The sequence below is a fragment of the Ictalurus punctatus genome, chromosome 5 (genome assembly GCF_001660625.3).
Source record: "Ictalurus punctatus breed USDA103 chromosome 5, Coco_2.0, whole genome shotgun sequence".
Classification (NCBI taxonomy): Eukaryota; Metazoa; Chordata; class Actinopteri; order Siluriformes; family Ictaluridae; genus Ictalurus; species Ictalurus punctatus.
The window spans coordinates 21,631,581-21,655,409 of record NC_030420.2 but is presented as its reverse complement, the minus strand read 5'-3'; the positions used below and the strand labels follow the sequence as shown (position 1 = coordinate 21,655,409).

Below are 23,829 nucleotides of genomic sequence, written 5' to 3'. Positions count from 1 at the left end.
ATTTAGTTTATTGCAATTATTTCAGGGACAATATATCGTCCAACAAAAGTAGTTATTGTGATAGGCCTAGTAAAAGCCTAGGTTACTTTGCAGCGATATCCAAATCTAAAGCCACTTCTGCTAATTCCGGTTGCCCCGGAAGACTGACTGAGTCTCTACTATAGCTTCCATAAGAAAGATCTCCATTGTGTTGATATAGAATTAGCCTTGACATGTTAAAAAAAAAAAAAAAAGTTCAACTGCAACATTGTGTGCAAATATCTGTGTGGTTCTCATATAATAAAATATTCTTTACCCAATTCTGTCTAGCCACCTCTACATGGAAACCAGCATAATGACACATGATAGAATGAATGATAAAGAAATAGAGTCTTTCAATAAATAGAAGTAACAGAAAAATCAGCATCAAAATTGTTGCAGTGTTGCAAAGGATACATGTCAATTTGTCTATAACAAACTATGCAATTTTGTATCCTGAAACGTCAATCTTGACTTCAAGAAACTGATAAGAATTAAGCAAACGCTTCCTGTCTCTGTATCCTTATCCATGGTTTGCCTTACTGATTAGTAGCCCAGCTGATGAATGTGCGCTCACGTACACTGTCCTCAACACTACATCTGGACTTAGAGGATCAATAACCCTTATGTTTACACCTTTGTGTTTGTGAGGACATTTCTCAGACAGACACAAAAGCCTAATATGATAAATATTTCAGAGGAAATACAAAACACTTATGATGCATTAATGTATGTATTATTATATCAGTATGCAAAAGTACACAAAATTTGAAATACATTTCACTAATACTTCTTTTTGCATTCTTTTTAATCAAATGAGTGACAAGAATTTCACAATGGTATAAAAGAAGCTGGATTTTCTAAACCGTTCCTTTGTGGAGATTTGCTCAATTTTTGCACGTTAGTTGGAACATTCAACAGGGCCTAATGATTCATAATAACTACAGCTAATCCGCAGTCAATCATTCTGCCACAGATAATTTGCAGTACAAGAAACATGGACATTTATTTGTTCGATTAGACTAAGTATCCACATATGACACGTTGATTAAAAAGAAATTGGCAACCATTGTTTTTGTGTGTGGTATCTCTAAAATCAAACACGCTAGAGATTGGCTCTAATTGGAAGCCATTTTGAGATAATACTTGATTGGACTTATAGTTAGTCCTAATTCTCTCAGGATATGAGATGTAGGAAACAATCAGTGTTCTCGGCTTAACAGTTAAAGACAGTGATAAGCTTACTCAATTATATGACTTGACTGACTGCTGTAGATCAGAGGCAAACACTGATTTTAGATCACCTCTTGCAAATTCATATTGCAGTTCAAACCCATGTGCAAGACAGTACATAGATGTTATACAAGATCTTACATAGCATAGATGCTACATAAGATGGGTCCCACTGAAAATCTTTTAAAACTAATGCATAGCTTCCTAAATTTAACCACATCTCTCTAAGATTCCAGTGTTCTCGTTAGTTATTATGACTAACAGGGGTCACAGTTAATGGACATTTTTGGCTACACAATAAAGTTGTCATTGTGTATTTACAGGCAAAGCATATGTACCGATCCTTCTTGAACCACTGCAGTCAAGGCCAAATGAGGGGGGAAAAGAGAAGATCAGAATACATTCAAATGGTGCCAACATTTTCAAAACAAACTAAATTTCTTTCATTTTGATACAAAAGAGTATTGTGTCCACATCTCCAGCCAAAAGCAGCTTTGTAGCTGTTTGGGTTGGAATTACGTTGGATCACAGATGGCTCATAAGCTTGGAGATGGAGTGACACTAGCGTTACCATCAGAGCCGATCATAGTGTCTGTAGAGTCCCGGTAAACACTTCCCCGTTTGAGTTAACCTTCTCTTATCTTAGCCGCTAGGGCAGAGTTTTCTTGTCGAATAGCCTTGTAGTCTTCCAGAATCTTCTCCAGGTTGCTAACAGTCTTTTTACCATTTTCAGTCTCAATCTACAGAAAGGAGGGACAAGAGACTGAGCACTGGTAATACAATTTTATTTACAGTGAGGGAAAAAAGTATTTGATCCCCTGCTGATTTTGTACGTTTGCCCACTGACAAAGAAGTGATCCGTCTATAATTTTAATGGTAGATTTATTTGAACAGTGAGAGACAGAATAACAACAACAAAAATCCAGAAAAACGCACGTCAAAAATGTTATAAATTGATTTGCATTTTAATGAGGGAAATAAGTATTTGACCCCTCTGCAAAACATGACTTAGTACTTGGTTTAAAAACCCTTGTTGGCAATCACAGAGGCCAGACATTTCTTGTAGTTGGCCACCAGGTTTGCACACATCTCAGGAGGGATTTTGTCCCACTCCTCTTTGCAGATCTTCTCCAAATCATTAAGGTTTCGAGGCTGACGTTTGGCAACTCGAACCTTCAGCTCTCTCCACAGATTTTCTATGGGATTTAGGTCTGGAGACTGCCTAGGTCACTCCAGGACCTTAATGTGCTTCTTCTTGAGCCACTCCTTTGTTGCCTTGGCCGTGTGTTTTGGGTCATTGTCATGCTGGAATATCCATCCACGACCCATTTTCAATGCCCTGGCTGAGGGAAGGAGGTTTTCACCCAAGATTTGACGGTACATGGCCCCGTCCATCGTCCCTTTGATGCGGTGAAGTTGTCCTGTCCCCTTAGCAGAAAAAAAAACCCCAAAGCATAATGTTTCCACCTCCATGTTTGACGGTGGGGATGGTGTTCCAGGGGTCATAGGCAGCATTCCTCCTCCTCCAAACACGGCGAGTTGAGTTGATGCCAAAGAGCTCCATTTTGGTCTCATCTGACCTCAACACTTTCACCCAGTTGTCCTCTGAATCATTCAGATGTTCATTGGCAAACTTCAGATGGGCATGTATATGTGCTTTCTTGAGCAGGGGTACCTTGCGGGCGCTGCAGGATTTCAGTCCTTCATGGCGTAGTGTGTTACCAATTGTTTTCTTGGTGACTATGGTCCCAGCTGCCTTGAGATCATTGACAAGATCCTCCCGTGTAGTTCTGGGCTGTTTCCTCACTGTTCTCATGATCAATGCAACTCCACGAGGTGAGATCTTGCATGGAGCCCCAGGCCGAGGGAGATTGACAGTTCTTTTGTGCTTCTTCCATTTGCGAATAATCGCACCAACTGTTGTCCCCTTCTCACCAAGCTGCTTGGCAATGGTCTTGTAGCCCATTCCAGACTTGTGTAGGTCTACAGTCTTGTCCCTGACATCCTTGGAGAGCTCTTTGGTCTTGGCCATGGTGGAGAGTTTGGAATCTGATTGATTGATTGCTTCTGTGGACAGGTGTCTTTTATACAGGTAACAAACTGATATTAGGAGCACTCCCTTTAAGAGTGTGCTCCTAATCTCAGCTCGTTACCTGTATAAAAGACACCTGGGAGCCAGAAATCTTTCTGATTGAGAGGGGGTCAAATACTTTTTTCCCTCATTAAAATGCAAATTAATTTATAAAATTTTTGACATGCATTTTTCTGGATTTTTTTGTTGTTATTCTGTCTCTCACTGTTCAAATACAACTACCATTAAAATTATAGACTGATCATTTCTTTGTCAGTGGGCAAACGTACAAAATCAGCAGGGGATCAAATACTTTTTTCCCTCACTGTATGTATATATATATATATATATATATATATATATATATATATATATATATATATATATATATATATATACATACACACACCATTCATACAATATTTTGCCTGCATATTGAGATGAATGATATCAATGAGTGCAAAGCAAATTTTTTATTTACATCACTCTACACTCCATAATGACAAAGAAAAAAACAGATTTGTGATAACAGGGCAAGATACATGAAAGCCCGCTTTTTTTTGGCAAATTCCAATCAGGCTTTCATGGTTCTTATCGAGGACAGGCTTCTGTCTGGCCACTCTTCCATAAAGCCCAGATCAGAGTGTTGCAGTGATGGGTGACCTTCTGCAAGTTTCATCCATCTCCATAAATGATCTCTGGAGCCCAACAAGAATGACCATAAGGTTCTCGGTCACATCTATTACCAAGGCCCTTCTCAGCTGAATGCTCAGTTTGACCAGGTGGCCAGCTCTAGGAAGAGTCCTGGTTGTTCCAAACGTTTTCCATTTAAGAATTATGGAGGCCACTGTGCTCTTGGAAACCTTCAATGCAGTAGAATTTGTTTTGTAGCCTTCACCAGTTCTGTGCCTGAACACAATCCTGTCTCTGAGCTCTGCAGGCAGTTCCTTTGACCTCATGGTTTGCTTTTTTCTCTGATATGCATTTTCAGATATTAGACCTTATATAGACAAGTGTGTGCCTTTCCAAATCATGTCCAATCAATTGAATTTGCCACAGGTGGACTCCAATCAATGTGTAGAAACATCTCAGAGATTATCCAGAGAAATGGGATGGACCTGAGCTAAATTTCAAATGTCATAGCAAAGGGTCTGATTTTTACATAGGTCAATGTAATATTTAATCTTTTTTTTCTTTTGAACACATTTGCAAAGTTATCTCAAATCTGGTTTTTGAGTTGTCATTATGGGGTATGGTGTATAGATGTGGATGTTAGTTGAAAAAAAATTAAGCATTTCAGCTTAAGGCTGCAACATAAAATGTGAAAAAAAATGAAGGGGTCTGACTACATTCTGAAATGTACTGTTTATCTAACATTTTATTTCTAGTGAATCAAACGACTACAGTTCAGTTGCAGATTCAGCAAAGTATTTCCGCAAATCAAAATAAGCACTTGAATAATGCCGCAGCAGAATCGATCAGTGTATGGAAAAAACTGGCTGTAGTTCAGTGACTCTTCAGTGGTGATCCTCTGTTGTGGCTAATTGTGCATTTATGTATTATTACTTATTTACTGGCAAACAGTTGGGAATCAACTCTGGTCTGATCACTGGACAACATTGCTTACTCAAAAGAAAAAGAAAAAAAATCAACAACAAAACTTTTAAAGATGAAGTATGCATTTATTCTCTGCTTCAGATACAAAACGAGAGGTCTCATCTGCTGTTGCATTATTCAAAATTGGTAACATGGAAAAACAGTATGAAAAACACACCATATTATTCTGTCTGTTATTTATAGACATGCATTTATAGCCATTTTATAGCCATGAACTAATCACTAACAACATCAAAAGGAAACGATTGTCACCATTCAGTCATGTTAGCTGCTTATCCAGACTTTATAGGCATGTGATTTTATTTAGCTGGACCTTAACAAATTTGAGATGAATGTTCTTGGTGTAGAGGATACTGCACTATTAAGCATAATTGCTTTACTTAATCACACAAAAAATGGTCAGAACAAGAATTCCTAATGGTTCTAATGTAGAAGGATTAAAGATGTGATTGGACAATTAATGCAACACACTATTTGTAAAATGTAAAGTTCACACACCTGTTCCTCCAGATCTCTGATCTCTCTCATAATGCTGCCTGTGTCCTCAATAGTCTGAATAAGCTGGGTGCAGTTCTGAGAGGAACAAAATTAATCAAAGAAAAAGTAAGAAAATCACAGAAAACTACAGTTAAGATCTTTGTGTATTCATATACTGTAATTACCAGACAAAAGTAATCATAGTTGAGCAACTGTCCCTTATTTCCTGTTCCAACACACCGACATGCAGGAACATGCTTACAATATTTATATACACTCGCTGGCCACTTGATTCATATTCACATCAAATATCAGAATGGGGCAAAATGTGATCTTAGTGACTTTGATCGTGGTATGGTTCTTAGTGCCAGACGGGCTGGTTTGAGTATTTCAGAAACTGCTACTCTCCTGGGATTTTTATGTGCAACAGTCTTTAGAGTTTACAAAAAAAAAAAAAAAACATTCGGTGAGTGGCAGTTCTGCAGGCGGAAATGCCTTGTTGATGACTGAGGGTAGTGGAGAATGCCTAGACAGGTTTTGCGCTGATAGGAAGGCTACGGTACTTTACCACCAGGGTGAGCAGAAAAGCATCTCAGAATGCACAACACATTGAAACTTTAGGCGGAAGGGCTACAACAGAAACAGAAGAAAAATCAGGGTCTAAACTTGTTATCCAAAAGCAGGATACTTAGGCTACAGTAGGCATAATAAGTTCACTGAAAATTGGAAACAATGTTGTCTTTTTCCAGTCTTCAACTGTGCGCTGCCACATGATTGGCTGATTAGAGAATTCCATGAATGACCTAATAAACTGACCAGTGAGTGTATTTATACACAGTATCTCACAAAAGTGAGTACACCCCTCACATTTTTGTAAATATTTGATTATAACTTTTCATGTGACAACACTGAAGAAATGACACTTTGCTACAATGTAAAGTAGTGAGTGTATAGCTTGTGTAACAGTGTAAATTTGGCGTCCCCTCAAAATAACTCAACACACAGCCATTAATGTCTAAACCGCTGGCAACAAAAGTAAGTATATCCCTAAGTGAAAATGTCCAAATTGGGCCCAATTAGCCATTTTCCCTCCCCGGTGTCATGTGACTTGTTAGTGTTGCAAGGTCTCAGGTGTGAATGGGGAGCAGGTGTGTTAAATTTGGTGTCATCGCTCTCACACTTCCTCATACTGGTCACTGGAAATTCAACATGGCACCTCATGGCAAAGAACTCTTTGAGCATCTGAAAAAAAGAATTGTTGCTCTACATAAAGATGGCCTTGGCTATAAGAAGATTGCCAAGACCCTGACACTAAGCTGCAGCACGGTGGCCAAGACCATACAGCGGTTTAACAGGACAGGTTCCACTCAGAATAGGCCTCGCCATGGTCGACCGAAGAAGTTGAGTGCACGTGCTCAGCGTCATATCCAGAGGTTGTGTTTGGGAAATAGATGTATGAGTGCTGCCAGCATTGCTGCAGAGGTTGAAGGGGTGGGGTGTCAGCCTGTCAGTGCTCAGACCATATGCTGCACACTGCATCAAATTGGTCTGCATGGCTGTGGTCCCAGAAGGAAGCCTCTTCTAAAGATGATGCACAAGAAAGCCCACAAACAGTTTGCTGAAGGCAAGCAGACTACGGATATGGATTACTGGAACCATGTCCTGTGGTCTGATGAGACCAAGATAAACTTATTTGGTTCAAATGGCGTCAAGCGTGTGTGGCGGCAACCAGGTGAGGAGTACAAAGACAAGTGTGTCTTGCCTACAGTCAAGCATGGTGGAGGCAGTGTCATGGTCTGGGGCTGCATGAGTGCTGCCGGCACTGGGGAGCTACAGTTCATTGAGGGAACCATGAATGCCAGCATGTACTGTGACATACTGTGACATACTGAAGCAGAGCATGATCCCCTCCCTTTGGAGACTGGGCCGCAGGGCAGTATTCCAGCATGATAACGACCCTAAACACACCTCCAAGACGACCACTGCCTTGCTAAAGAAGCTGAGGGTGAAGGTGATGGACTAAACCCTATTGAGTATCTGTGGAGTAAGGTGGAGGAGCACAAGGTCTATAACATCCACCAGCTCCGTGATGTCATCATGGAGGAGTGGAAGAGGACTACAGTGGCAACCTGTGAAGCTCTGGTGAACTCCATGCCCAAGAGGGTTAAGGCAGTGCTGGAAAATAATGGTGGCCACACAAAATATTGACACATTGGGCCCAATTTGGACATTTTCACTTAGGGGTGTACTCACTTTTGTTGCCAGCAGTTTAGACATTAATGGCTGTGTGTTGAGTTATTTTGAGGGGACAGCAAATTTACACTGTTACACAAGCTGTACACTCACTACTTTACATTGTAGCAAAGTGTCATTTCTTCAGTGTTGTCATATGAAAAGATATAATCAAATATTTACAAAAATGTGAGGGGTGTACTCACTTTTGTGAGATACTGTAAGTCATATAGTGTTTTTTTGTGTGTGTTGATGATCAGAAGGTTTCAATGTGCCTTTACCTCATGTAAGGCAGCCAGGTATTTATAAGATTTACGAACAGATTCATCTTTCTTGGCATCCTGTAATATAAAAACAGAAACAGTGATTAATTAAGCATCCCTCCTACCTGAACTGTTTCAGTTACTCAGTTTCTTAGGACTAACCTTAAAAACCAGTTCATCTGTTACAGCAAATGTTCTGTCAAGCTTTCCTGTAAGTCCGTTAATCTCTTTCTGCAGATCTTTAGTGTCCGACAAAATCTGCCGTTCACAAGCAAAAGTTGTAACCACAGTGCAAACTCCAGCAATTTGAATGTACTGATAAACCATAGAGAGAACTTAAAGCTATAAAAATAATTAAAACAGCATTTTACAGGAACTGAATAATTAATAAATAAAGACCTTTGTGATTTCCTCCTTCTGTTTCTTAATGTTGCCGACAATTTCTAGGATCCTCATAGTGTAGGCTGAGCGGGAGACATCTTTAGGCAAAGTCTCGTACTCTGTGATCTGCATTAATAGCACAGGGAAAGGAATGTAGGACACATGTTAAATCAGGAAGAAAAATGACTGAATATGTACACGAAACAAGAAGTTTTTCTTTAAAATACAATTTAAAAAAAGTTTCTTTCATACCAGCTGTTTATATAGGCTCTCCTTCTTTTTGGCCTCTTCAGCAGACTGTCGGATTTTATCATGAAGGTCTTTGATTTCAGATAACTTTCTGGAGGACTCCATCTAATAACAGATTTGAATAATAGTAATAGTTCCACACACAACTCTTCCATGTATGCACAAGTGTCTGAATACCCAGTACATTGATTGAAGTGCAAGAACACTGAAACTACTATTAGTGTATTTGTTATGCTCCACGTCTAGAGAAAATCAGTCAGAAAATCTGATAAAGAAAAGCTGTGTCTGGCATTATTCTGATGGAGAGAGCAGCGGTGTTGAGGTGTGAAAGTTAGAGGTGCGTCAGAACTGAAAAAAAAAAAAATCTCTGATGGTTTTTACTCTCAAGGAGGCGGAAGCAGCCAGTCAAATAAGAAGCTTGTAGTTGTGGGATGGGATAATACATTTGCAATAATCTTCATCACAAAATCTGTGGCAGCTAAACTTTTGCTAAATTTGAGCCAGAGCTGAATGCTGAAAATATTGAGCTAGCACCACCAAGTAAAGCGGTCATTCAGTAAAGCTTCATTATTTCATTATTCATTATTTCTGTAAATTAAACAGTTTTTTCGTGATGGGTGTGGCCAAAAATGCTTGCTTTGGTTGTGGCTTTTTTCAAAATTTGTGATGCAACTTGCAGTTGCAGAAAACGTAAATGAGGGTGTGAAATTGCAATTGCACGAAATTGTTTTGCACGGTCTTTCACAGTGATGTTTTTTGATAAATGCGACATTTTAGCTGTATTCGTGTTCGACGCACGTGAATCGAACAGGGCTTTGGCTGAATGTGCGTTGTGATGATGTCACACCATGTGTCGTGGCCCAAATCTGCAGAAAATCTGCTGTAATTTTGAGTTAGCTTCATTTTCAGTCCTGCCAGGATTTTGCAATCGCAGAAATGAATGCAAAATCAAGCAAACGCCATCATTTTCAAAGGACTGTTTTTTCCGCAAAAAAACTTCACAAATTACATTGCAACTTTTTTTTTAGGGGGGTAGTTCTAGCCGCAGCAAACTCCAGCATTTTTGGCCGCAACAATCCCTAACATGTATCTAAAAAAATGACCGGTCTTAACTAATAACATAAGAATTTCAGTAACATGTTTTTTACGCTAAAGGACAGAACAATGAGTATACATATACATATATATATATATATATATATATATATATATATATATATATACACACACACACACACACACACACACACACATACATATATATATATATATATATATATATATATATATATATATATACATATATATTTATACACATATACATATATATATCTATATATACATACACACATATATATATATATATATATACACACACACACGCACACACACACACATAAAGTGGCTCACTTCTCGATTACTGCAGAGTTCTTTGAGTCGACGGTGTTCATCAATAAGTGGTGTTCTGTGTTTCTCCCACTGAGAGGCCAAGTGAACCACTCGCTTAGAGCTTGCCTCCACCAGGCTCTGAAACACACATTGAGAATGCAGGACATTTCCACTAAGCTTAAGGTCAGAGACCATGGTTTATGAGGACGGCTCTCATACCTGTAATTTGATCAGGTTGTTCTCGGCATCTGGTAGGAGGTCGATGGTCTGTTTTTTAACCCTGATGTTGCTTTCCTTCTCCGAATTACGTACCTCTCTCTGTTTCAGCTCATCTGACACCTATCAAACCAAATTCATATAAACATGAAATTTTCAGGTATTACTTACAAATGTCACATTTTTTGAAAAGCACAGTTTTCAGGTTTTATTCTCTTATTAGAAAACTATATTCAAAAGACTGTAATGTTTACCTAATATTACATACCATTTTCACATTATTTCTTTCATCAAAAAAACAGATATATTAAGCCAGTTATTTGTAATGTGTTTAAAAGTGATACTGAGCTTCCTAATATTTGCAAGAATCAAACGGGGGGAAAACCCCCACAGCATTCACACATGAATTCTAACATCGAAAGTGCAGCGGAAGCTATTCAGAACACGCAGCAGTCATTACCTGGTGAATGGACACTGTGAGCTGCCTTATGTCTCCGCCCACCTCCTCCATTTGGACAGAAAGCTGCTGTAGTTGCTGCTGGATTGCAGAGAGTTCTGCCTCCTGCTGGGCCTTTAGGTCCTCCTCTGATTGGTGGGAGCTGGGAAGTGCACTTGCTGCTGCTGCCATCTGCTGAGCGGCTTTCTCAGGTTCCTGCAAAATAAAGACACCTGGCGTCTGTTTTCTTATAGCCGCTAGGGGGTGAAAGGCATCATAACAGGATAAAGAAACGGTATATCATTTACTTTATGTTATACTGAGTTATGATGTCACTTATAATGCAAATTTCTTAATCTCACAGAAAATGTATTTCTACATATCATACTGTATTTATAATGTTTTGATACATTAAGACATAACATAACACTAATTTAAGGCAACAAATTAGCAGTTCCCCAACCAGAAAAAAAACAACCCTGGCATTGTTGGATTGTTCTGAGTCTAATTTGCTTTGAATTGAACTCAATCAATAAAACATCTGTGGCACTTCTATAGTTTTACTCACACTTTTCTAAATGATCCTGCTGAAAAAAACAACAGAAACCCTCATAGAATGTGTAATGGTTTTAATGGTTATAATAGGAATTGTATAGGTTTTTAATGGAAACTGTAATGGTCTCTGTGTCTCTCAAGTGGCAATTTGTTGCCCTAAATTAGTGGCATGTTATGTCTAGTGTATAACATTAAGGGCTAATAATGGTAATAGTTTTCATGGTTAGCTGATGGCTTGTAATGGTATTTGTAGTGGAAACTATTGGAATTTCTGTGATGAGTCCTATTGTTTTTTTAAAAGCAGGGTTACTTAGCTGTTAAAAGCATTAGCTTGTCACATGTCCACCCCATAATTGATTAGGCGGAGAGTAAACTACAACTTCTCACAAAATTGACCCAAATTTATTTAGTGATATAAATCTGAAGAAAAAAAAAAAAATGCACAGCTCCTCTCCACGGAATGCCTAACCACTAACTACCATTAGCTAGAAAGTTAGCTAGAAAGAAGCACTGGGTCTGAGGTCACGTTTGCTGGTCCTAAGTGCCTAAAGACAGAGTTAATTAAAATGCCTTCCTACAATACATAAGAAATTTATATTTTTTAAGTACTTCAGACTGGCTAGTGTTTGCAGGAAACAGGAAATTGGTAAGCTTTCAGACCAAACAAAAATAAATATTAATGTTTTGGTTTCCAAAATCACACAACACTAACAGCTAGCTGTAAAAGTTTATCCCCAAACAAATGTAGCTAGCTTACATTATTTACATTACACATTTTCAATAATTAAAAGTTACAGAATATGGCCAAAGCAATCTAGGTAGCAAAAATATCCATAGCTGTCTAGTTTGCCTTACAACTAAGCCAGCTGGGTTTATGTATTTATTCGCTTATTCCTTTAACAAGGTTGGAGAGAGATGTTTATGCACAGATACTATATACAAAAAAATTATCATAAGCTCCAACTGCGATCCTAAATCAGCGGTCTGTAATTTGGGGACACTTTTTTTTTGTCTAAAAAGGCTAAGGGAATGTACTTGGAAAAGCTCGTAGCTTTCTGGGAAAGCTTTTTGTTTAATCAGAACAACACAAGCTGACATATACAGTGCCCTCCGCTAATATTAGCACCCTTGGTAAATATAAGCAAAAAAGGCTGTGAAAAATTGTCTGTATTATTTCATCTTCTGAAATTGTGTTCAAATAATTACAAAAATACTCTTCTGTCGTGGATATCAAACATTTGCAAACACAACACGGGTGTTTTTATTGATGATTGATATATATATATATATATATATATATATATATATATATATATATATATACACACACACACACACACACACACACACACACATATATATATATATATATATACACACACACACACACACACACACACACACACACATATATACACACACACACATACACTTTGTTAAATATAGGTGTGCAACAATTATTGGCAGAAAAATATATTTGCAGTATATTCCCATTGATATTTTTTTAGTACACCTGGGTGACTCGGAACAGGTGTTCAACCATGACTTCCTGTTTCACAGGGGTATAAATATGAGGTAACACATAAGCCAAATTCCCTTAGTCATTCATAACAATGGCTAAGACCAAGGAATATAGCTGTGTTTGAGCTTCACAAAATGGGAAGTGACTATAAGAAAATAGAAAAAGCATTGAAAATGCACATTTCCACCATCAGGGCAATAATTAAGAAGTTCCAGTCAACTGGCAATATTATGAATCAACCTGGAATTGGACATGTGTCTATATTGTCTCAATGCACTGTGAAGAGGATGGTTCGAGTTGCCAAAAAATGTCCAAGGATCACAGCTGGAGAACTGAAGTTATTAACTGAAGTCAGTTGCATCTTGTGGTCAAAAAATCACCAAGACTACAATCTGAAGTCACCTCCATCACCACAAGTTTTTTGGAAGGGTTTCAGGTACTCACATTTCAGAAAGTAGAAGCTCTCATCCAAAAACAAACTCAATCAACTTCAGTTTGCCAGACACTACTGGAACTTCACTTGGGATCGGGTTTTACGGTCAGAAGAAACCAAAATAGAGCTTTTTGCAATAAAAACCAGAGGTGGTTTTGGCGCACACAGAAAGGCAGCCATATGGAAAAGTACCTCATGCCACAGTTAAATATGGTAGTGGCTCTTTAATGATTTGGGGCTGTTTTTCTGCCAGAGGACCTGGACATTTTGTAAGGACATGGCATCATGGACTCTATCAAATATCAGCAGATATTAAATGAAAACCTGACTGCCTCTGCCAGAAAGCTTAAAATAGGCCGTGGTTGGATCTTCCAGCAGGACAATGATCCAAAACATACATCAAAACCAACACAAAAATGGTTTACTGACCACAAAATCAAGGTCCTGCCATGGCCATCCCAGTCCTCTGACTTGAAACCCATAGAAAACCTGTGGGGTGAACTGAAGAGGAGAATCCACCAGCATGGACCTCAAAATTTGAAGGATCTGAAGATTCTGTATGGAGGAATGGTCTCAGATCCCTTGCCATGTATTCTCCAACCTCATCAGGCATTATAGGAGAAGACTCAGAGCTGTTATCTTGGCAAAGGCAAGTAGCACAAAGTATTGACTAAAAGGGTGCCAATAATTAAATTATTATTTTTTTTGGATAAACCTGTGTTTTGTTTGCAATTGTTTGATATACATGAGAGCAGAGTACTTTTGTGAATTTTTTGTACACAAGATTTTTTAAAAATTGTCTTTATTCACAGCCTTCTTTGCTCATATTTACCAAGGGTAACAATATTAGTGGACCTACACACACTGTACCTGTGTGAAGGTGAATTTCTCAGAGTGGGTGAAGCGTGTGCCTTTGGTCAAGACATCTCCTCCTGCTGTAGCCCCAGCGAAGGAGTTTAAGAGCTCAGAAAGGTCAGAGGTCGAACGTGTGGCGTTGTGTGTGTCGGGCCGAGGCTGGGCAGCCGCCCTCAGCTGCTCCTCTATTCGCTTCTGCAGCCGCATTCTTTTCCTCGAGCGATAGTCCTGTAGAAATGAGAGCGAGAGAAATGCACTTTGTCTGTCCGTCAGGTTAATTCCATATAAAAGGAGTTTGATCTCAGATAATAGCCAACTTTACATGAGATGATCCTATCTCACTCTGCCTAATTTACACTGATGGCATTCAGAAGACGCACAGAATTCTCACAAATATCAGCTAGGATTAGCAAGTGTTGACTTTTTCAGGTACAGGAATAGCTGCCACAGCACAGACTAATAGTCTATTTGTAGGCTATAAACAGGGTGAATATCGACATGAAGTGTGAAATGTCAACAGACAGATGGCTTAGCAGATAGGCCTGAATTCTGAATGTCACATTAATGTGAGGGAAACAGCACTGTGCACCTCTTAAACATGTTTATCTCTGTTTTTAGCACTGAGCCTTAAAGGGGGAGGCAGAACAAACTTCGCACTATTCCCAGAAATGAATGCCTATTTTGAGCTGCTCAGAACAAGTACATAAGAATTATAATTATGTGAATGGATCTATATAAAGTAGCGACTCAAACTTATTCTTGAGAGAAAGTTAAAATATATCCACACAAGTATAAAAGCATTTCGTAAAAGTATTTAATTTTTCCTAACACTATATACAAATTCAAAACTATTCACATACGTCAATCCTTATGAAAGTTAAAGTAAGATTTTAAGGTGGGATTAGTGTTTTAATGTTTTTTTTATGTCTTCATCTGTATGAAAATCAAACAAAATCCATCACAGCATTCATTCATTTGAATTAGTAAATTTGTACAATATCATGATTTTTTTTTCTATTCACAGCACCTATAAATTTATAAAGAGCAAATGTAATTTGAGGCAATCTTTCTGCAACAATGATTGGTTGTAATATGCATAAACACAGCCATGGATTTGTTTGGATGTTGTAAAAGGTTAATTAAAAAATTCCTTGAATTATCAAGCAAAAAGTATGTTTGATGTAATTTTTAATTACATGTAGGTAATGTACAAATCCTTTAAACTAAAAAACGAGTAATGTATATTCATAAAATCCATTTCATAAGAAACTGTGAAATGTTCCCTGACATCACTGACTTGGCGTACAGCTCTGTTATGTGTCGGTGTCTATAGTGATTTATGAGTGCACCTCAGGAGTGAGTCTGGAGAGAAGGCCTTGGCTGTTCCACTCGTTCTCCCAATCCTGTGCTGCACTTAGTTCTGAAACATGGTTCTCCAACAGAGAGGCAGGCACTGAAGTGGCTTGAGAAGGCTGAGATGTTACAGGCAGCAAATACTCCCTCCAATACTCTTTCACTTCTGAGAGAAAATTATAGAAGCATTAGAGCAGATGTATTCAACTACAATTTGTAAAGGACCATTTGCATATGATTCTTTGCTTACAAAAGGTCTGGATACTAAAATTACTGAATGGTGACAACAGTTATCTTTTATGCTGAACCATTTATGATTAGTTTATGGCTATAAATATCAAATGCTTGTGTTTTGTTTCGTTATGATGCTTCATGTTATCGCTTTTGACTCGTACTCTAAACAGATGGTATACAATACACAGTGCAGGATTTCGCAGAGTTTTTTTTGTGATTGTTGCAGCCAAAAATGATCGTTTGGCTGCGTTTTTAAACTTTTTTTTTTTTTTTTAATCGCTATGCATAGTCTTTTGTGCAGAAAACTACTTGAATTTGTGAAATTGCAGATGCAGGAAATAGTTTTGCACTGTCTTTCACAGTGATGTTTGTTGGTAAATCAGACCTTTTAGCTGTAGAGGAGAAGGCTTTGGCTGAATGCATATTGTGATGACATCACATGGCACCTCTTGGACCAAAACTGGAGAAAATCTGCAGTTATTTAAAAAAATTGCACGATCCTCCTAATATTGTGGAGTTTGCTTGATTTTGTGTTAAATTCTATGATCACTAAATTGTGAATGGACTGACTATATGTCCAAAAATTTGTGGACAACTGACCATCACACCCATATGCACTTTTTGAACATCTCATTCCAGATTAAGTCCCCTTTGCTCTTCTGGGAAGGCTTTCCACTAGATCTGCTACAGTAGCCACGTTCACGTTTACAAATTTAGAGTCAATTAGATACACAAGCACAGCCAGTTTTTTTTCCCCATACAGTATTGTGAAAAAGTATTTTTTCCTGATTTCTTCTGTTTTTCGTATATCTTATGCAATATAGTTTTAGATCTTCAAACGAAATACAACATAAAAGGAAAGTAGCCTGAACACAAATAAACATAATACAGTTTTTATTTATTTATTGAAGTAAATGTTATCCAACACCTATCACCAATGTGAAAAACTAATTGCCCCCTTAAACTTAAAATCCGGTTATACCATCTTTTGCAGCAATAACTGCAACCAAACACTTCTAATAACTGGAGATCAGTCTTTCACTTACTTGTAGGACTAAGGGCCTGTTCACACTGGGACGTTTTTCGCAGCGCGTTACACGGTACAGTTTTTTGACGCCTTTTTTTTTTGTGTTCACACCCAGGCATTAAACGGGGTGAAGCGTTGAGTGAAAGTGCAAATTCACTCCCTGACAGTAGATGATGCTAATTGAAAAGCAGAAATACCCCGGTACACAAGTTGGCGCTGCACAGCTTTCCGTTTCTGGCACCTGCTCATCACTGAGAAGAAGAAGAGAGCCAGTATTTAGATCTTTAAGTTGCTCACACGTTTTTTGCAAACTCGCTAAAGCACGTATGCACTTTTGTGACATGTAAGGTATTTGGTGATTTGGCCACTGCAACAAATACTTCTTAAATCCTTAAAGTTCTCATTTTAAACAATATACTATTTTTAAAAAAGTAATGATTTGAATTAATTCAAGGTCACAGCAATAGCATTCACATACTTATGGAAAGACCCAAATTGTTTTTTTTTTTGTTGTAAATCAAGTTGTTTTTTAGGGGAGGAGAAGGGTATAAGGCCCAAAAATGTCAATGTTCCTGCAAACTGATGAAGTGTTGAATATGAATAGACTTTTTTTGTTGGAGGAATTTTGGAAGGTCAGCCACTTCTGGGAACGTTCACTACAGTGTCGAGTTTTTCCATCTGGACATAATGGCTCTTGGCTGTGGATCTTTAGAGTCACAGAGCCTTTGAAATAGCTCTGTAACCCTTCCCTGACTGATGCATTTCAATCACCTTCTTCCTCATCATTTGTGGAATTTCTTTCAACTTTGGCATAGTGTAACTGGGTAAGACCTTTTAACCAGCTTCATGCTTTTGAAAAAGTTCTATTTAAGTGTTGATTTGATTGAACGGTGCTTGCAGTAATCAGGTCTGGTTGCGTCTAGTCCAGCTGAACCCCGTTATGAATGCAATTTCATAGAATTAGTAACTACGGGGGCAAATACATTTTCACACAGGCCCAGTTGCTATTGGATAACTGTTTTGCTTCAATATATAAAATTATCATTTAAAAACTGTATTTTGTATTTACTCAGGTTGCCTTTGTTTTATCGTAGATTTTGTTTTAATTTCTGAAGCAGCTTAGTATGAGATATACACAAAAACAGAAGAAATCAGCAAATACTTTTTCACAGCACTGTACATTTACCTACAGTAATCTTTTCAATATTTTGTTCTGTATGCTGAAATATTTAGCTTGTTACTCATCCAGACTTTTAGACTATTGCTTTTTCAGTGAAAGTTGTCTACAACAATATGAGCACAGAAAAAAAAGCAGATGAATTTACCTTTAGACTGTTTCTTGGCAGGACCTTTCAGTGAGTATGGGAGACTCAGTGGCTGGGCACGGAAATTGTGACATGGACCAGGACTCTGAGGACCAATTCCCATTATTATTAATGTTACTTAAGCAACATGGTTAAGACCAATTTTCATTAAAGAGACAGGCTTCAAAGAATTGATTAAAAAAAAAAAAACAACAACAAAAAACAACAACTCATTATTTATATATATTATATATTATATATATATATATATATATATATATATATATATATATATATATATATATATATATATATGTACTGTACATGTAAAACATTTAACCTGCGATATTTAAATGTAAACCACTGCAGCCCATCCTCAGTGGTCATGTCGTACCTGGGTTTTGCGGTGCAGGGGCAGTCTGCAGAATGGAGGGAGCCAAGGCAATGCCAACTGAGCTTTAATCTGGGCTGCTATGGCTTTCTGCAGGAGAGCAGACTTCCCTAAGAGGGAAGCAATGTGTCAAGAAACAAAGGGAAACATAAAACAAGCTGGATGTTTCTATTTATTCATTCCAGGAATGCAAGTATTCCTAAAATCAAGACACAGCATGCATTAAATGATCAGGAAAAATCCGGTGACTCCCACCACTGTGTCTGTGATGTGTGGCTTTGAAACTATAGCTATAAATTGTATAGCTTTACAAAACTATTCTATTTGGGTTTACTGCAACAAAATAAACCAAACTGAATTCCCTATGAATTGTTGACATAACTCAAACAATAGTGTATTATTGAACTAAAAACAGCATCAAAAACACAGTTACAAAAAGCTTATTACTTGAATGGAGTTGATTTTGGACATTTTCCAAAAGACAAGCACACACACACACATTTGAATGCAAAAGTTTGCATAGTCTTAGGAATAATTAAGACAAAGAAATTCAGCATACAGCAGTAAGACCATTAGTAGTAAATGGTCAAAACAGTGGTAAATTTAGTCCTCATATGCAGTGTCTGAGACCGAAATCAGTTGTTTCTGCTTTATGTTTGAATTGTTGTCTTGTTGCAAGGTACAGATTTAAATTTTTCATTACATTTTTTGCAGATAAACTGTAAAGATCTATTTTATGGCAAGATCCATTAAGGGCATTAATATGAAACAACTTATTAATAAAAAACAAACAATCTTCATTACATGTATATGTGCAAATGAAATAAATAAAATTAACCCAAACTCACAAGCTCCTTTAGAGCACGAAAGGTTTTCTGAACTCATTTTCATATTTCATTTCATTTTCATAAATTTATGAGGTCAACAATCCTATGAAATACTTACATAGAATAAATTCATTCTTATCCAGCTTGATAAATGAGGGCCATGATTCAAATTTAGTCCTTTAAAAAAAACTATTATCACTCTGATAAGATATGCATAGAAGGGAAAGCATCTGACGGAACTGTTTTGCAGAAAAGCAATATTTTTCAATGACCAGCTCTGTCTTCAGATTTGAGCCCTTTTCCAACCATTTTTCATATAGAAATTTGAGAATATAAGTAGGAACTTATATAGTGGAGGCCTCACAGGCCTTTTGCAGAACAAATTGCACCACTTCAAAAAAAATTCTGAACAAATATGGTATTACTGAAACGATGTGCAACTTTCAAATATCATGGTTATTCTTTTTAACACACAATTTTCATGATGCTTAAGGGAGTATCTCTTGTCTGCAGGATATCCTGCACAATGATACTGTGATCGTTTTATTTTATACCTGCTGGTTGGTCAGAAACCTCTGCACTCTCTCTGGGCAGCTTCTCCACCAGGAACATGAGTAAAGAGCGGATCTCTGGCTCATTACTGTATAGAAACGTCTGGTAGCCAATTTCTCCCTTATAGCCCAAGTCCTACACACAAACAGACAAACAGCAGACGTACAATCAATTAATCTGAAGTTTTTCATTGAGGTTTAAGTAACAAAACTATATTTAACAAAATGACAGGAATAAATTAGGTACATAAATCTCTCATTAAATATTTTGACGAAATTTAGGGTGAGTTGTCTCTTTCAAGATTTACAGCTAAAAATGCTTTATTTTGTGGTTAAATCTGTTCATGAAAATGAATTTTCCTTTTCTATTATTTTGAACTTCCTCCACAAGCTATTCTTCAATTACCGCTTACTGTGAGCCAGACAACTTCAAAAGCTGTATCATGAGCATGCTTTCGGACATTTTTAAACTATGGACACTGTGTATTTGTAACTTCAGTTAACAAAATACTAACGTCTATTGCTTTGTTGTTTTTGTTTTTATCTAGGAACACTATGTATTTCTATTCGCTCTCTATCAGGAGCACAGCTAAATGGTACAGTCTACCTGTAGAATAAATTTCACTGACCCTCACTAAAGATTTATTTACGTACATAATCCATCTACTCAAACATCATGCCTATTAATTAAATGTGTGTAATTAATAAGAATATTTTGGCTACTTACTGGCATTATAGAGCTTTTTATTTGCAAACTTTCCACTCACAGAAGGTTCAAGTTGATATTATTTATAGGCCTGCATTTTATTTTATTTTTCTAAGTTAACACTGACATTCAACTGACCGGTCAAAAAGCTAATAAATACAAGAAGACAATAGTAAATATAACTTTATTAAAAGTAAATTGTGATTTCTTTCAATGTAACAGAATTACAAATGTATGGCTCAAACCACCTGTCTATGCTTCAAGAACTGTGGTTCTAAGCTATCCTGTCCTAGCTCAGACATCATGCCAGACACCTCTTGAAGTCACGACCCAAAAGGGTCTAGTGATCCAATGGCAATATGGCCAAATGTATGTGGACACCTGACCCTCATACATATGTCATTTTTGAACACCCTATTCCAGATTTAGCATCCCTCTGCTGTTATAATAAGCTCTCCACTTCTGGGAAGGCTTTCCACTAAATTTTGGAGCTTGGCTGTGGGGATTTGCCCATTCAGCCACAAGGGCATTAGTGAAGTCAGGCACTGATGCTCCAGTTCATCCTAAAGGTGTTCAGTGAGGTTGAGGTCAGGGCTCTTGCAGGTCACTCGAGTTCTCCCACATCAACCTCAGCAAACCTTGTCTTCACTGTCATGCTACAACATGTCTGCGTCTCTTAGTTCCAGTGAATGGAAATTGTAATGCTAGAACATAAGGATGTGATGGTCAGGTGTCCACAAACCTTTGGCCATACAGTGTATGTTAACCAAAAATAATGCATAGGAGACATGTCCTGGTCAATCTCAGATGATCTAGTCTACTGATTTTGTGGGAGTTCTGATGAATCATATAATATAGCAATATAGTATTTTTGCCCATGTCATGTAGTCCTAGCTGTAATCTAGACACAAAGTTTTTAATCGCTCACCTGGCAGGCTTGGGCCAGGCTCATGCCCACCCTGAAGCGGGCAGACATACCAGGCGGCAGCGTGGGAGAGAGTCCACTGCCCACACCCGGGTCAATCACACGCAAGCATCGTACCACCGCCTGCACTATGAGCTCACTGGAGAACTGCTTAACCCTCTGCACATCTTCATCTATATCACTGCAGGACAGAGGCGAGAGGTACGTGGTTTAACAGGAAACATTAAGGCATTTAGAAAGAGAGAGAGATATTGAATGTAAAGTACAACCCCAATTCTAAAAAAGTTTGGACGCTGTGTAAAATGTAAATAAAACAGAATGCAATAATTTACAAATCTCATAAACCCCTATGTTATTCACAATAGAACATAGAAAAGATATCAAATGTTTAAACTGAGGAAATGTACCATTTTAAGGAAAAAATTTAATTTGATGGCAGAAACACGTCTCAAAAAAGTTGGGACAGGGCAACAAAAGGCTGGAAAAGTAAGTGTTACTAAAAAGAAACAGCTGGAGGAACATTTTGCAACTAATTAGGTTAATTGGCAACAGGTCAGTAACATGACTGGGTATAAAAAGAGTATCTTTCAGCATTAATGGTGCCTTTCCAGATGTGCAAGCTGCCCATTCCACAGGCACTAATGCACCCCATACCATCAGAGATGTAGGCTTTTGAACTGAATGCTGATAAAAAGCCGGATGGTCCCTCTCCTCATTAGTTTAGAGGACACGGCGTCCATGGTTTCCAAAAAGAATGTTAAATTTCGATTCGTCTGACCACAGAAGAGTTTTCTACTTTGCCTCAGTCCATTTTAAATGAGCTTTGGCCCATAGAAGACGGTGACATTTCTGGATCAAGTTCACATATGGCGGCTTCTTTGCATGATAGAGCTTTATCCAGCATTTGTGGATGGCACGGTGAACTGTGTTCATAGACAATGATTTCTGGGCGTGTTTCTGAGCACATGCAGTGATTTCCATTACGGAATCATGCCTGTTTTTAATGCAGTGCCGTCTGAGGGCCCGAAGATCACGGGGATGCAATATTAATTTTCACCCTTGTCCCTTGTACACAGAGATTTCTCCAGATTCTCTGAATCTTTTGATGATATTATGTACTGTAGATGATGAGATTCATAGTTTTTGCAATTTTATGTTTAGGAACATTATTCTGAAATTTTTCCACAAGTTGTAGATGCAGTTTTTCACAGATTGGTGAACCTCTGCCCATGTTTACATCTGAAAGACTCTGCCTCTCTAAGATGCTCTTTTTATACCCAATCATGTTACTGACCTGTTGCCAATTAACCTCCAGCTGTTTCTTTTTAGTAACAATTACTTTTCCAGCGTTTTGTTGCCCCATCCCAACTTTTTTGAGATGTGTTGTGGCCATCAAATTCAAAATTACCTTATCCCCCGCCCCCTTAAAATGTTACATTTCCTCAGTTTAAACATTTGATATCTTTTCTATCTTCCATTCTGAATAACATATGTGTTTATGAGATTTGCAAATCATTGCATTTTGTTTTTATTTACATTTTACACAGCGTCAAACTCTTTTGGAATTGGGGTTGTAGAAGGATGCAAGGAGGAAGGAACTGCACACTCATGCACACAGACACAGAAGCAGACTGACAGCTATTTAGATTACCCAATCATTTCAAGCAAATTCCACCAAAAAAGGAGAGAAAACTGCTTTCCTCTTGTACAAAGAAATCTGAAACAATACTGTCCGACTCACAATACAAGTGATAAAATCTACTGAGATACAAACGCAAGGAAATTACAAACGGCACTTCCTTACTGCACATTGAACATGAACATGTAGCTAATTTCCAAAATGAGTAAAAGATTTAATGTGTCACTAGTGACTGAACTTAAATGGTCTGTAGCTGCAGGTCAGTGATCTGAGAGCAGGTTGGAAAATAAACCACAGTTCACATCTTCAAAACTTACGTGCCAGCCTGTCTTAGAGAGTGGATTAAAATCCTGTCAACTTCTTCCATTACTGAAAGATATTAGAATAAAGCTGCAAAATCTTCTAATAGTACCAGAACTCCCACCACGTTCAACCAAATGACTATCATAAGGCTGTGTGGACACGCTCAGAGCTAACAGACATTAGCATCGCCTCATTGTACGGTAGTAGCACGGCTGCTAACTAAGGTAAATAATTCGTCCTAGCAACCCACAAACACTGCATTCCCATCATTAGATTGTAAAATATTAATTCCTGTGATGTTTAATGCTATGTTCAGTACTCTCGAAGAAAGTGGCACTGAAAAAATACAAGGTTTTTACGTTCAGTGTAATTTTTTTTTTTTTTTTGGCTAAAAGTGAAGAGGAAGTCATATGAAAGGAGTGCCCGCCGGAGTGCACTATGGGATATGAAGTTTTGTCGCACCATAAATAATTTGGCCTTTATCTATAAAACTATGGCATCAAAACACGCTTTCCCACAAGGCCTCGGTGTTCAATTCTCATAACTCAAATGACGCTTGAGCACGTGCGCGCTGATTTATTTATTTATTTATTTATTTATTTATTTAAAATGTTTGAATAGC

The 23,829-nt window shown here is 37.8% G+C and overlaps 1 protein-coding gene across 3 annotated transcripts; it reads right to left on the bottom strand.

Moving 5' to 3' along the window:
* Positions 1-732: 732 nt before the first annotated feature.
* Positions 733-23,616, bottom strand: ccdc22 (coiled-coil domain containing 22). 3 transcript variants are annotated; one of them, XM_017468719.3, is made up of 16 exons: positions 23,222-23,615; positions 21,269-21,446; positions 19,638-19,770; positions 18,260-18,366; positions 17,887-17,971; positions 15,297-15,466; positions 13,963-14,175; positions 10,607-10,798; positions 10,150-10,269; positions 9,952-10,068; positions 8,545-8,646; positions 8,311-8,418; positions 8,074-8,169; positions 7,930-7,989; positions 5,438-5,512; positions 733-1,991 (listed from the first exon to the last, which is right to left on the bottom strand). In XM_017468719.3, exons 1-16 carry the CDS (start codon positions 23,269-23,271, stop codon positions 1,878-1,880), a joined length of 1,920 nt encoding a protein of 639 aa, XP_017324208.1. In that variant the 5' UTR covers positions 23,272-23,615; the 3' UTR covers positions 733-1,877. The 3 variants fall into 3 exon arrangements, with proteins under 3 accessions (XP_017324208.1, XP_017324209.1, XP_053536295.1); XM_017468720.3 differs by lacking the exon at positions 23,222-23,615 and adding an exon at positions 22,917-23,192; XM_053680320.1 differs by lacking the exons at positions 733-1,991; positions 5,438-5,512 and adding an exon at positions 5,537-6,046 and having other exon boundaries at positions 23,222-23,616.
* Positions 23,617-23,829: the final 213 nt, after the last annotated feature.